This window comes from Thamnophis sirtalis, unplaced genomic scaffold (assembly GCF_051295495.1).
Source record: "Thamnophis sirtalis isolate CommonGarterSnake01/CBP01778 unplaced genomic scaffold, rThaSir2_p1.2 scaffold_12, whole genome shotgun sequence".
Taxonomy (NCBI): Eukaryota; Metazoa; Chordata; class Lepidosauria; order Squamata; family Natricidae; genus Thamnophis; species Thamnophis sirtalis.
Window position 1 is genome coordinate 64,068,150 of NW_028261392.1, and position 15,497 is coordinate 64,083,646.

At 40.8% G+C, this 15,497-nt stretch overlaps 1 protein-coding gene and 1 long non-coding RNA gene across 5 annotated transcripts in view; one reads left to right on the forward strand and one right to left on the reverse strand.

The window, feature by feature from the left end:
• Nucleotides 1-15,497, reverse strand: part of TPR (translocated promoter region, nuclear basket protein) — a 73,350-nt gene that overhangs the window by 9,788 nt on the left and 48,065 nt on the right. For 2 of the 4 annotated variants that reach the window (XM_087726182.1, XM_087726181.1), the window contains exons 34-43: nt 14,170-14,375; nt 13,258-13,319; nt 11,929-12,137; nt 10,642-10,914; nt 8,958-9,106; nt 8,204-8,287; nt 6,158-6,358; nt 5,477-5,611; nt 4,095-4,185; nt 1,856-2,034 (exon numbers count right to left, since the gene is read on the reverse strand). In XM_087726182.1, coding sequence (XP_087582308.1) covers nt 1,856-2,034; nt 4,095-4,185; nt 5,477-5,611; nt 6,158-6,358; nt 8,204-8,287; nt 8,958-9,106; nt 10,642-10,914; nt 11,929-12,137; nt 13,258-13,319; nt 14,170-14,375 — 1,589 coding nt within the window. The remainder of the gene's footprint in view (nt 1-1,855; nt 2,035-4,094; nt 4,186-5,476; nt 5,612-6,157; nt 6,359-8,203; nt 8,288-8,957; nt 9,107-10,641; nt 10,915-11,928; nt 12,138-13,257; nt 13,320-14,169; nt 14,376-15,497) is intronic. The other 2 variants (XM_087726183.1, XR_015698168.1) reach the window with 2 other exon arrangements.
• LOC148043390 (uncharacterized) overlaps nt 12,261-15,497 on the forward strand; it is a 303,113-nt gene continuing 299,876 nt past the window's right edge. The window contains exon 1 of the long non-coding RNA XR_015698169.1: nt 12,261-12,307. This is a non-coding gene — a long non-coding RNA (uncharacterized LOC148043390). The remainder of the gene's footprint in view (nt 12,308-15,497) is intronic.

A 15,497-nucleotide genomic window follows, 5' to 3' on the forward strand; every position in this document is an offset into this window, starting at 1 on the left:
GAAAATGTCAGTTTTTTAAAAAAAAATATAGGGTTGGGGATATTGTTCTCTTTTGAGACTGATTGGATTCTTCCATTGTGCTATTCCAAAATGTGACTTGGTTGATTTTAGCTTGAAATGCTAGAAGCATCTAGCCATAGTGCTTAACAATGATTTATGGTTCAGTATTATGCTGGTTATTGCTTTCCCCAGATATCACAGAATGCAAGTATGAAGTCAGCCATTATCAGTTCTGCAAACGTTTTATCTTTGAATCGATTTTCCTGCTAATCTGTTTTTTGAAATCATAGGTTTACACTTGACTATGAATTCTGATGTATTTTCTCAGATAGACATTCTCTGGCATTTAGAAATATATTTCTGCTTAAAATAAGCATGCGTGAGCATTTTAAGGCTTTCTTTCCTGGTGAGGAGAAATGTAATATCCAGAAAATCTAAACGCTACACTATACAACATTCAGACTCGAAACCACAAAATCACAGTCAATTTGGTTCACTTTAAAATCACATTCTAGAACATCCTATCTTTAAAGAACTACTTCAAAAAGAGCCAAGGTGGCACAGTGATTAAAGTGGAGCATTGCAGAGTTCTTCAGTTGACTGCTAGCTACAGTTCGGCGGTTCAAATCTTTCTGAGGTTGGTAAAATGAGGATCCGGATTGTTGAGAGCAATATGCTGACTGTAAAACCGCTTAGAGAGGGTTGTGAAAGCACTACGAAGCGGTATGTAAGTCTAAGTGCTATTGCTATTAATGAACTTCCTCTGGACGACTCTTCTAAATTGTCTAGATTCATTGCACAAAATAAACAAGCATTAGATGTACCACATCATCTAATAGGAAGCAAGAGAGCAAGAGGAGAGATGAACTCTGTTTCTCCTTTATCCTTAAACAGTACCAATCCTTTTGGAGAGGCTGATGCATTTAGGAGAGATAATATGAAAGCACAGAACAAAGGCCCAGAGATGTGTTTTGGATAGCCCACTGGGGTTAGGCAATGTAGAAACTTAAGAAAACTTAGGCCAATGGATCTGAATTGGGGAAGGGGAATAGCCAGAATAAAACTAAAATAGCAGTATGTAACAGCAGGGGGGCAAGACACAACCCCAGACATCAAACGCAATCTTTGGTCCTCCACTATTAAGTTGTTTGGCTCCAGTGACCACTATCTGTGCTGATGAGGAGGATATGAGGGTGATGACAGTGCAAAAACATTTGAAGGGCCCTAGACTGCCCATTTATACGTGTAAATGGATTGCTTTACTTGCTTACTGAATCTTCTTAGTAGGATTTCCTTCTGAAGAGGGCTGCGTAGGATTGCATTGTACAACTAGGAAATTTGAACTCAAATCTCACATTGCTATAAAGAATACAGAGTAACTTGATCTTCCATTAAAATTAAAATTAAAAGCTTTATCTCTCTCTCTATCCTAACCTAAGGATCTCTAGCTCTCTATCTAGCTTCACCAACATAAGGGGAAAAAATCTCTGGATAGCCCAACATTCATGTTGAACACGTTTTGGAGTGTTATGAATTGCAAACATGGTAAACTATTATGTAAATTGGGCCCGTTGGATAAATATGCAGAAATAATATCCTTTTATCATTTATATTTTAGTTTAAAAGGGTTAAATTTTGAAATATATGCCAAACACAATAATCCCGAGCATTTTTATTGCTCTTTTTGTGCAAATATGCTGTAAAACATATAAAGAAAAATAGAACTTGGCTTCACTACATCATAACTACCCAAGAGAGGATTTGTATTTTGCAGATACAAATAAGCAAAGAGCAATCTTTCAAAGCGACAGGGGCAAGAACAATTTCAGTGTAGCCTTCCCTGTGATTCGCGCACCTGTACTGGAGGTCCCAGTTCCTGAGGTGGAGCAGGAATCGCATGGATAGTTAATCGTGGAGGTAAAGGATGAGGTCGAGGTGGACGGGGAACTTGTCTCTCAGAAGCAGAAGTTGGTTGCTGTTCCCTTGGGCTTTCCTGAGAGAACGTAGACTCTACGGTACCTGTGCTCCCATCGCCTGATGGATATGGAAATATATATATATATATAATTACTTATGTTTAGATTATAATTATAATTACAAAGGCACATTTGTAACTCCAAATCATTTCTTGCTTCCTAAACCACTCTCAATTATATTTTCTTGGATGAGTAGTTCAATATATAGAGCCGAGGTGGCGCAGTGGTTAGAACGCAGCACTGCAGGCTACTTCAGCTGTCTGAAGTAGTTCAAATCTCACCAGCTCAAGGTTGACTCAGCCTTCCATCCTTCCGAGGTGGGTGAAATGAGGACCCGGATTGTTGTTGGGGGCGATATGCTGACTCTGTAAACCGCTTAGAGAGGGCTGAAAGCCCTATGAAGCGGTATATAAGTCTAACTGCTATTGCTAATATATCACCAACAAAAAAACATGTCAGGCCTGCAGCCATATCTTTGGCCTGCCATACTTTCTATTATTCTGCTATGCATTTTCCATTTATTTTTTATTTTATTTGTGATTTATAGGCCGCCCTTTTCCCTGAGGGGACTCAGGGCGGCTTACAATTCATGGGGGGAATTTCCATTGAGGGGAAATGGGAGGGGGGGGATCATAAGGAGTCATATACTATGTAGTCCACAACAAAATTCTTTCTAGAAAGCCAAGGTCATCCTTTGTCTCTGCACCTAACCAGAATTGGATGGGTGGAGGCTGCCAACATGGCAGCGGGAGATTGGACCATGGGATGGAATTGTGGGTGTGGGGGTAAGATCTTGGAACTTTCAACTGGGTGGGGAAAACCGGGAAGCTTTCAGATTCGGGTTTTCCCATGTGTGCCAACATGGCTCTCTTAATACATTGAAACTTTGAGCAATACTTTTGCCTTATTTATTTATTTATTTATTTATTTATAAAATTTATATGCCGCCCAATCCCAAAGGACTCCGAGCGGCTTACAAAAAAGAGAAAAAAAAAGACACATAACGAACACATAACGGAAAAAAAAACACGGTTTAAAATACGAACACCTCATACATTCATTCTAATCAGTGCTGGACCTCAACAGTGAGGTCAACAGCCCCCAGGCCTGCTGGAACAGCCAGGTTTTAACAGCTTTCCTGAAGGCCATGAGAGGGGGTATGGTCCGGATCTCTGGGGGGAGCTGGTTCCAAAGAGTCAGAGAAGCCACAGAGAAGGCTCTCCTCCGGGGGCCCGCCAGCCGACACTGTTTAGCTGACGGCATCTGAAGGAGGCCCAATCTGTGGGATCTTACTGGCCGCTGGGAGGTATGTGGCAGTAGGCGGTCTCGAAGGTATGCTGGGGCTTGGACTCTGATTTAATTTTGGACGCTATTTGGAACCCTGACGCTTGAGCTAACAAAACAAGATAATTTTGTCAAGGCAGAAGGGCCTGATTTTAAATTTTCAGAGATTTCAAAACATCTTTGCTTAGTTGAGATAAGGAATTAAGATGTTCATCCAATAAAAAAAATCAGAGGCAATGAGCCAAATATATATATATATATATATATATATATATATATATATATATATATATATATATATATATATATATATATATATATATATATATATATATATATATATATATATATATATATATATATATATATATATATATATATATATATATATATATATATATATATATATATATAATTTTTTTATTTGTGCTGATAAATAAATAAAGGGAGACTAGTATAGATCTATTTCAAGCTATTTAGCTCTCATCAGCTAGCCACACCCTTACTGGGATTTGAACCTGGACTATATGGCATACTAGGCACACTAGGCAGAGATCTTAGCCATTAGGCCACAGGCTCTTATCCGTTTATCAGCGAAGCCAGGGTGAAAGGTATCTATTAGATTTTTACAACCCCTGGTAAGCCCCAATTATGGGAGGAAGCTAACTGCTTCCATCATATATATAAAGTTTTAAAAGGATTTCAAAGACTTAAAACCATTTATACATATTTTTTCTAAAATCAAGGGCATAAAACATGGATACCTCTAGTGAATAACCTGCCCAAAAGATTGTTTCCTTTAAACTATTACAGAAAACATACAGTTCATCATACCACAGTTCTGGGAGTCAGCCGCCCTCTGGCTGCTTTCACCTCCAGCAATGCTCTCTTCAGTTTCTGTACTTGGATCCATCCCATCAGCACCCTGAAATAAGTAAAGAGTGGATATCAGAAATTAGCTGTAATAGCAACAGGGGTGGAGAGGGAAAAAATTGACGTTTCCTCCCGTGAATTCTTTCTGAACTGAAAAATTACCTCCAGTGTTTCAAGCCAAATGGCTATCTGTCTTTTTTTTCCAAAAGACTTTTATTAACAAACATGTAAAGTACACACACACAAAAATTAGACGTACACCACATTTATACAACACAATAAGGAACTTCCTGTTCTTTATAATAGCAATCATCAATCGATACCGCTTACCTTGTATTATTTCCCCTTCTATTGTATTTCATTTGAATTTCACCATTCTTAACCCTCTTATTTTACTCATAACTATTATTTTTTTGAGTTTTGTTATATTCTTTTCAATGATTCTTGTTTCTTTCCTCCATCTACCTATACTGTCTATCTGTCTACCTATCTGAGGTGGCAGACTGAACCAAGGTAGGCCTCAAGCCTGAACCAAACTAGGGTTTCATGATATTAAGCTTTAACTGTTCACATAGAAATTGCAAGGTTTGCTTTTAGGACATAGTGCGGTTAGACACGGGTTAGAAGGAAGTCTGTACATGAAATATGCTGAGGCAAAACATCTATTTTAGCCCATCTGCTGGCTTGGCTGTTAATCTGTTTGGTAGACACATATTGTTAGTTCCTCAAAATACGAGCTATGCATGTCCGTTAGCTGACCCATGTATTATGACATCTTGTAGACATACTTTCTGTAACTCAAGGGCAAATCTTAAGGGGTGTTTCCAAAACTAACAGATGGCTTTAGCTGAAAGTGATAAACTATATAAGAAAGTTCCTGAATTTCACTCAGTGTTCAGGCCATTTATTCTTTGCTATGAACCTGCGCAAATAAACTATTCCTTCTCTGAAGAGCTGGCGTGGGTGTCCTGTCATTTTCTACAACAGATCAGTGCTATGAGAACTCTGAGAATATATTGATGAGCCGAGTGGTGCAATGGTTAGAGTGCAGCACTGCAGGCTACTTCAGCTGACTGCAGTTCAGCAGTTCGGCTGTTCAAATCTCACTGGCTCAGGGTTGACTCAGCCTTCCATCCTTGGGTGGGTAAAATGAGGACCCGGATTGTTGTTGGGGGCAATATGCTGACTCTGTAAACCGCTTAGAGAGGGCTGAAAGCCCTATGAAGCGGTATATAAGTCTAACTGCTGTTGCTATTTTCCCCAAGAAGTTAAAGTAGATTTGCATGTAAAAGGTGATTTTCAGAATCATTTTTATCCAGCTCAGCAACAAATAATATTCATACCTCAGCATCATCTGCTTCGTACCCATCATTGCCATCCACACTGCCAGTGCTTTCATTGCTATCTTCACCTTCATCTCCCATTCCTGTGTCTTCATCATCCTCATCCTCGTCCTCATCCTCATCTTCTTCATATTCCTAAAAAAAAAAAAATGTTTTCTCTTAAGTATACCGAACACCATGCACAATGCGATGAAGTAATGGGCTTTGGGAACTAAAAGGGATCTTTCTTTGAGAATTAAAAGCGGCGATATTTCAAATAATAAAAGTGTTATAATTGTCACAAAAGGCAGAAAGGGTCATACAAGTGAAACTATAACTGCATTCTCGGATGAATGTCTGAAATTATTCCTAGCAGCGGCAGTTGGAAACACAACCTTCAATTCAGAATTTCTGTAACATTTAGGAATAAAACAGTGATGCATTTTTACATTAGTAAAAATATCAAAAGTCTGATGAATTAGTTGGCTTTAAAGATATGTAATGATATGTAAAGATATTTAAAGATACGTAATGGTTGCTTTTAGAGTCCCTGCCAAAAGCCACAACTAAGACAATAAGACTCAATGAGAGAGAATACGTAGAAACTGAGGAGCTATCATAGGAATTTGGGGGGGTGTTAAATAATTGCTTCTTCACTCACAGGTCCGCACTAAGTAAGAAAATAAATGTAGTACAAATTACTTCTGCTTCTCCATCATTTTCCTCATCTTCATCCTCTTCATCATCACTGTCAATGACAATGACATCATCTCTCTTGCCCTGACACTCTTGGGATGAGGCTGTATTCTGCTGATCTGATTGAAGAGGTCCAAGGTCTATAGGGAGGGACTGAGAAGTTTCCTCACTATCCTCCATGGGCGTATACTCGCCCTGCGTGACACCCTTCCAATAAAGAGGAAGACAATAGCGATCAGGGAAATTAAAACAAAATACTATTAACAACCATCCTCACACCTTTTTTTTTCTTCTTCTCTTTCACAAATGAACACAAATGAAAGAAAGGCTCTTCGTGGGGGCTAAAACCTTCACTAGCTCAGTTTTAAAGGCTGCAGCAAATAGGAAACTGGGGTTTCATCTGCTCCAAGGAAGAAGCCACGCTTCGATTTTGAGCAACGTACTAGTAATAATTGGGCTCTGCATTACAAACTTTGCCCCTTTTGAATACGTGACATCACCGTGCAGGAAGAAAAGGGGTGGGGCTTCCACTGCAACACTGCTGACATCACTTGACTCCAGTGGTGGGTTGCTCATCCCATTCCAACGGCTTCCTCGTGCACGCGCGCAGTTCACGCATGCGTCTTAGCACCTGCGCGATGCTTCAGCTGCTCGCGGAGAATCACGCAGGCGCTGTATGTGCCATGCGCCTGCGTGGAAGCGCAGAAGCCTTCAAAGACCGGTAAGGACCGCGGGCAGGCCCTTCGGCGTTCCCGGAAGTTACTTACTTCCGGGTTCACCAACCAACCGGTCCGTGGGGACCGCCGCGAACCGGTTGAAACCGACCCCTGCTTGACTCCCTTCCCTTGTCCTCTTCGCCCCATGGACACTACTATGCTTCCTTGACTTTGAAGCCTATAGGTTAAGTGGAAACTATTGTGTGAAACTTTTAAGAATGAACACGGAGAGAAACACGAAGCACCTTGAAGCCATGTGACCAGCCGTTTCAGAACATCTTTCTTCAGAGGGTATGTCCCTGAATTGACAGGTATTTAAGGCAAAGCGGAATTAACTACTGCAAAGACCTCCTAGTCCCTCCTAATCACTGAGTAGAGCTACGAAGCTGCTGGTTTAAGCAAGAGGGTAGTAAGAAATCAGATATGCCTGCCAGGAGAATAGCAATGCAAAGGAAAGTTTCCCCAGAGAAAGAAAGGATGGAGCAGTTGCACCAACTCGTAGAAGTTTAAATTAGTAGGCATGACTTATACAAGTAGATGTCACTATCCTGTTTAGCAACTACTTCGTTGCCAGTCCCAATTGAGGTTGCTAAGTGAGGACTAGCTGTACTTGGTTCCACCACAAAACCGCGCTCGACTAAACCGCGTCCGATTAAACCGCGTCGCTGATGTCATCAGCAGGGCGACAACAGCGCGGAGACAGAAGCACGCTGTAAACCCTAAACCTAAAATTAACCCCTAAACCTAAACCTAACCCCCCTAAACCTAATCCTAAACCTAATCCTAAACCTAACCCTAAACCTACCGTAATCCTAACCCTTAACCTAACCCTTAACCTAACCCTAACCCTTAACCTAACCCTAAACCTTACCCTTACCGTAAGTTGAATCGGCTTGCTTTCAAAGCGCTATTTAAAGCACCCTTCTTTCTCCGCGCTGGCTGTTGTCGCCCTGTTGATGACGTCAGCAACGTGGTTTAATCGGGCGCGGTTTAGTCGAGCGCGGTTTTGACGGGTCACGGCTGTACTTGAGTAAAAGGCTGAGAAGTACAGTATTATATGCAAACGTATCATGTATATATGCATACACACATATACGCTGCTTTGATACACTCTTCTGGTAGCACCTCCTGTGCTGCAGTATTAGGGGATATTTTTCAAAGGCCCATGTAAAATCCTCTTATAATAAAAATTATATGAGGATTGGAGGAGCTATGGACACCATTGCTGGAGGGAAAAAATTGTTAAGCAACCCTAATTCATTCACGTGGATATTTCTGGATGTTGCTACAACAGACAAATAAGACGTGGAAATTGTTCCTGCAATCAGGAACTTACTTCGTCGATGGAATCCTGCGAATCCTGATTGTAAGCCTGAGCCTCTATTTCTCGGTCCGTGCTCTCTTCTGCAGTCACTTCCTCCTGAAATATAGAAATGAATGACGTTAATTGGGGAAATATTAAGATCATGTACACTGCACATCAAAAACACAGTATTTTACAGTAGAGGCTACTACTGTAACTGTGATAATTTGCAAACCTTAGTTAATATTGTTACTGATCCATGAATACCAAAGTCAAACCTTTTTAAGTTTTAAATAACATGGTCAGTTGTCAATATTAAAGATGTTTAATTATTAAAAACTGGTCCAATACAGATCACTTAAATCTGCAATCACTTTATTACTTGACACTTGATAGCTGACAAATGAATATGTAAGACAATTTTAATGAGAAACATGGTAGCCAATTTCGTTTAAGTACAATGACAATAAAGATTATGCTTATAGAGATAGTCCCTTGACCTATGAACCACAAACGAACCCAAAATTTCTGTTGCTAAGCGGAAAAGTGAGTTCTGCCCCATTTTAGGACCATTCTTGCCACAGGTGTTAATCACTGCAGCTGTTAAGTTACTAACTTGTTTGTTAAATGATCTGGCGTCTCCACTGACTCTGCTTGTCAGAAGGTCGCAAAAGGAAACGACATGATCAATTAATACAGTCTGATATTCAAAATGGTTGAAAGCCAATATCTAAGACTGCATTTCCCCCCTTGAGATGCTCATAACCCAGTAATTCCCCTTACATACCTCTGGCCCAACTCTCTGCACAGTTCTCAGTTTCTTTGCAAGAGGCAAATCAACCATTTCCTCGGGAATCTGTTCTGAGTTTTCAACATTATTCTCCTCTTCCTCCTCTCGTCCTCGCTTAGGCAGAGACGAACTGGGAGTTGCTGAAACTGAAAGAGAATAATGTTTCCCTTTAGTCAAATACATCACATTAAAGATCTAAGAAAAAGAAAAAAAAAACGAACAGTGGCTATAGAGTTTCTTCTTTTGATGAATAGTTGGTTGCATGATGAATGAATGGCTGCTTATAATCGACACTTCTAAAATGCTGAAAATACTTGCTTAATTTCGTGACCCGTCAAAAGCGCGTTCCACAAAAGCGCGGTCGACGAAATCGCGTATGTGACGTCATCACAACGCGACGAAAAAGATCGAAAAATTGAAATAAAAATTAAATTACAGCAAGCCGATTCACATAAAGGTAAGGGTTAGGTGAAGGGTTAGGGTTAGGTTAAGGGTTAGGGTTAGAGGGTTAGGGTTAGAGCGTTAGCGTTACGTTTAGCGTTAGGTTAAGGGTTAGCGTTAGGTTTTTCGTTACGTTAAGGGTTAGGGTTAGGTTAAGGGTTAGAGGGTTAGGGTTAGAGCATTAGCGTTACGTTTAGCGTTAGGTTAAGGGTTAGCGTTAGGTTTTTCGTTACGTTAAGGGTTAGGTTTAGGGTTAGGTTTGGGGGGGTTAGGGGAAGGTTTTAGCTTTATTTTTACATTTTTTGATCTTTTTCGTCGCGCTGTGATGACATCACATACGCGCTTTCGTCGACCGCGATTTTGTCGTCCGCGGTTTTGTGGTAGAACCGCTTAATTTTACATCATGTGGTCATCATTTATATCATAACAAGGTCGACTCAGCCTTCCAACCTTCCGAGGTCAGTAAAATAAAGATCCAGATTGTTGGGGGCAACATGCTGACTCTATAAACTGCTTAGAGAGGGCTGTAAAGTGGTATATAACTCTTAAGTGCTATTGCTATCATACAAATATTTCCTAATCTGGGTACAATCTAGATAGGTTTCAACTCCCAGCGAAAGTGAGGTGTTTTTTTTCCTGACTATTTGAGAATTGAATCTAGACAACTGAAGGCAGAAGGTGGATGTGGTGGTTTCCAGAAAACTGATGTCAGCCTCTGTTTTGCTGCTTGCTTTCGGCTGCCATTGAAACGGGGAGGGGGGGGGCATGGTATTTGAGTGGGGGAAGTGTTCAGTGCAGGAGTGACTGTCAAAAGGGAGCTGTTCTCACTATCCACTGCGCATGCTGCAGATAGAGGAGTTGCCACCAAGGCGAACTGTGCAGCATACCGACCTGATGATGCTTTTTGAAGATGTCTCCCACATGACACCCGTGGGGTGTACGCACTGGACTATGGGATGGGGTTACCAAGAGGAGGGGGCTGGGTTACATATTGATATCTATGATTACATGCGCTTTTGCCTCAGATCTTGCTTTGCCTAGCTACTATCTACTCATGACCAGTAAAAGTACTCTTAATTCTGCAAAATGGAGTTGGTTTCTTTTTTGGTTACTGAGGGAAGCAGCCCTGACATTAAGCAAGATCTCAGTTTCACACTCATCCCGGAGCTAATACCTTCCGAGGGGAGTGCAACAAAACCCCAAACCCCTGGAGAATGTCCCACCAAGGCAGCGACCTAACCTGTGCCAAACACTGCCGTTGAGGTAGAAGGTCTTTCCATTTGGGAGCTCTGCACCACCTCCATGATGGCTGGGGATGGTTCTTGAGCTGTTGGTTCGATCTGAGGATGACTCTGTTGGGTAGGCTGTACGAAAGCTGTGGCCTGAGTTTGCTGCTGGACCGTCAGGATGGGCTGGGAAAGAGATGTCTGCACATTGGGGCTGGTGGAACGCACAGATCCGCTTGTGCTTCCAAAGACTGGAACATGTTCAACTGGTCCTTCTGACTGCATGGCTGAAAATGAAGTTAGGACACTGGTCACTTTCACTGCTTAAGGTGAAGGCTGGAATCTCGGCTCAGAATGAGGGGAAAAAATCTAGAAGTTATGTCATCTCACTTTCTTAAAATAGCAATAGCAATAGCAGTAGACTTATATACCGCTTCATAGGCCTTTCAGGCCTCTCTAAGCGGTTTACAGAGAGTCAGCATATTGCCCCCAACAATCTGGGTCCTCATTTTACCCACCTCGGAAGGATGGAAGGCTGAGTCAACCCTGAGCCGGTGAGATTTGAACCGCTGACCTGCTGATCTAGCAGTAGCCTGCAGTGCTGCATTTAACCACTGCGCCACCTTGGTATAGTGATGTTGCTGATAGAGTCAAATTAATCTATATTTCAATTTTCTATCCTCAGGTAACTGTTATACTGCAATATGACTCATGTTAATATAGTATGACATTTAAATATTGAGACAAGCATCTCTTACAATGTTAAGATTTATGATTAAATATGCAACAAAAAGCATTAGACATTGTCACTGTGAAATGCATGCTATTTTCACCAAGGAACAGAACCACCTAGAATTAACAGATATGCGTTCTAATAAGTTATCCTTTCCATCATAAAAGAGTTCATATTACAGGCCACCAAATTATGTTTTTTTCAAGTTCCATTTCTCATCTTTTCACACTTTTAAACTGGTTTTTAAGTAGATTTTTGCAATGATGCTATTTCACATGATACTATCCAGAGATCTTTAGACTTTAATGAGAAGATTTAGGCTGCATAAAATACTTGAATTAAGGACACCTAAGTATTATGATGACCTTTCACATATCTGTGGTTTTCTCAATTTCAACCTGGATATACATTTTCTTTCTTTAAGCAATTAAGGAGCTTTATATAGTGCTGTATACTAGCAGTTGGGCCAACCTTCTGACTTTGATCCAATTTCTTACAAACAGTAAGCATTTGTTCATTATGTCTTTACATTTATTTTTTAATTCAGTACGCTTCAATCAGAAATTACCTTCCTGAGTCTCCACTTGTGTTGTTGGCATAACGGTAGCCGTTGGAGTAGTTGTAGGGTTGGTGACGGTAGCGGGTGTAACCATTGGACGGATGCTAGCCCTTGGGGTGGGCTTGTTCCCAGGTATGGCAGCAGCTGTCACTTTGCTCGGGGTCGACACAACAGGAGTTGGCTTGATGTTGGCTGTTGGTGGATCTGAAGTACTAGCTCTAGAAATAATCCAAAATGATATGTTAGTGTGACCCAACAAATGCGCGGACGACAAAAGTGAGCTGACGAAACCGCAGCGACGAAACCACAACATCATCAATGCGCCGGCAACAGCGTGACAACAACAGCGCGCCGACAGAAGCGCGATTTAAGTTAAGGTAAGGGTTAGGTTCAGGGTTAAGTTTAGAGCGCGCTTCTGTTGGCGCGCTGTTGTCGGCGTGCTTCTGCGCTCATTGTTCGCCGCGCTTTAGAACTCGCGGTTTTGTCGCTGCGGTTTCGTTGGGCGCGCTTTTGTTGAGCGCGCATTTGTCGGGGAACCATATGTTAGTGGATGTTTTAGGCATATAATCATGAGTACAAGGCAGCTTCTCTTTAGTAAAGGAAAAACCAACCAACTCAACCCCAAAAATTCTAGACTTTGTTTTTTTTTTCTTTCTCCGTAAAAAAGATTAAAAGGTAGAAATCTTCCCTCAAAGGAGAAGTGCCCCAGCCTCTTGACAGTTCTGGACATCTTTTGATACATGTTTCTCAGCGCAACAGCCTTATGAAGGAAAGCTGAGCATAATTCTTCATGGCACAGGTATTGTGGGAAGTGGCAGGAATCAGGGAGAGGAGCAGAAAGAACTTGAACTGTAGCCGATTGTATGATAGTGACCATCTTGACCATTATTGACCACTCTGGATTCCTCTAGTTCAGTGTTTCTCAACCTTGGCAACTTGAAGATGTCCGGACTTCAACTCCCAGAATTCCCCAGCCAGCATTCGCTGGCTGGGGAATTCTGGGAGTTGAAGTCTGGACATCTTTAAGTTACCAAGGTTGAGAAACACTGCTCTAGTTTATGATATTGTGGTGCATCACAAATTTGTCTACAGGTGTTATAACTTAAAGATTAATTGTTTGTGCAATGGAATTTGCCCTTTCCAATGGGAAAAAAAGGTTTGGAAATACCCATTTGGTGGTCTTTATTATTGTCACTATTAGTAGAAACTCAGCAACTTTCATTCTTATGAAAGAGGAAAACTAAAGAGACGGGACAAAATGTGCTATGCTTTGCTTCTAAATTAAGTTTGAGACGGTTCAAAAATGTATAACAGAAAAAAAAAAATTTAAGAACTCACATTCCTCGGTCACCTGCAGCTTGAGTTGATTTAAGAGTGATCTGCCTTTGCTGTTCTGGAGCCTAACGATAAGAAGTATTAGTTTAAGCCAGAGGAGGCAAAAGATAACCACCAATATATATATATGTAGTTAAGTTATTCATTTAATATATTTGAATACTGCTACCTATTATTAAAATCTTGAAGTAGCTTACAATCAATAAAATTTCAGGATAGGGTGGATAAAATGAGGACCCAATTTTTTTTTTGGGGGGGCAGCAATATGCTGACTCTGTAAACTGCTTAGAGAGGGTTCACATTTTACTGTGAAGCAGTACAGAAGTGCTATTGCTATTTATCCTGAGCATTTGTTGCAATCTCATCAGGTAAGTAGTTGGTAAATGTATGGTGTTTTCCCACATTTGGAGCCGAGGTGGTGCAGTGGTTAGGGTGCAGTACTGCAGGCCACTTCAGCTGACTGTTATCTGCAGTTCAGCGGTTCAAATCTCACCGGCTCAGGGTTGACTCAGCCTTCCATCCTTCCGAGGTGGGTAAAATGAGGACCCGGATTGTTGTTGGGGGCGATATGCTGACTCTGTAAACCGCTTAGAGAGGGCTGAAAGCCCTATGAAGCGGTATATAAGTCTAACTCCTATTGCTATTGCTACATATATGCCTTGGGAAAGCAGACTAGAAAAATAGACTCCAAAGCAATCTACTAATAAAGGAGAATATATTTAGCTCAGGGTTGAGATGAAGATGAGGAGTCCTTAATGCACTTTTTCTTGCAAACATTTCATTACCCAAGCTAGGTAACATCATCAGTGATACTGTAGTCAATCTCTTTCATTAAACTTATGCACAGGATGAAAGGCAGGGAAAACATAAAAAACGTCCAATCTACAAAAGTCTCTTTTAGCACAGAATATCTACCTTGTTGGTAGATTCTGGAGGCTCATCTCGCTGTTCGTGATGTCTCTCTTGCTGCTCTCTGAGTTCTCGCTCTAGGCGACAAATTCGGCCTTCGTACTGTGATTTAAGTGCGCTCATCCGAACTTCTAATTCTGACTTTTGTTCCTCCAATGTGCTGCTCTTCTGCTTCCATTCCTCACTTTCTTTAGTCAGCTGATCTTTTACCCCTGAATTAAAGGAGAGAACAATCAATCACTTCATTTTGATAGTGCTTACCAAAGTATTTTAGTAAAGATATCTATCATCTATCTATCTATCTATCTATCTATCTATCTATCTATCTATCTATCTATCTATCTATCTATCTATCTATCAATCAATCAATCATCTATCTATCTCTACATATTTATATATCTTTATCTATCTATCTATCTATCTATCTATCTATCTATCTATCTATCATCTATCTATCTATCTATCATCTATCTATCTATCTATCTATCTATCTATCTATCTATCTATCTATCTATCTATCTATCTATCTATCTCTACTTTCTCTAGTTCTCCTTCCTTCTCTGTTCTCATTAAAGTTCTTCCAAGAGAATAGCAACTGTGATCAATTCTAGCATTGAATTAGAATTATCTAACGAAGATTCTTCTTTTGTGTCAGCCCATATCAGAGGTGGGTTCCTACCAGTTCGCACCTATTCGGTAGAACCGGTTCGTCAAATCTACCGAACTGGTTAGAAGAGGTTCCACCAGTGGACCGGGAAAGCAGGCCACACCTACAGAAGAGGTTCCAAAAATGTTTGAAACCCACCACTGCCCCCCCCACACACAGAGACAGACTGACACACACACACACAGAGAGAGAGAGAGAGAGAGAGAGAGAGAGAGAGAGAGAGAGAGAGAGAGAGAAAGAGAAAGAAAGGAAGAAATAAATAAATAAAAAAGAAAGAAAAAGAGTGAGAGATGAAAGAAAAAATAAAAAAGAGACAGAGAGACAAAAGGAAGGAAAGAGAGAGAGAGAAATAAATAAATAAATAAAAAAGAAAGAAAAAGAGTGAGAGAGGTGAAAGAAAAAAAAGAGACAGAGAGACAAAAGGAAGGAAAGAGAGAGAGAGAGGGAGAGAAAGAGAAAAAAAGGAAGAAATAAATAAATAAAAAAGAAAGAAAGAGAGAGAGAGATGAAAGAAAAAAAGAAAAAAGAGACAGAGACAAAAGGAAGGAAAGAGAGATAGAGAGATAGAGAGAGAGAAAGAGAAAGAGAAAACACATGGCCGGCAAGCCACTCCCACCAGGTCACATGGTCGGCAAGCCACTCCCACAAAGGAGGCCACACCCACAGA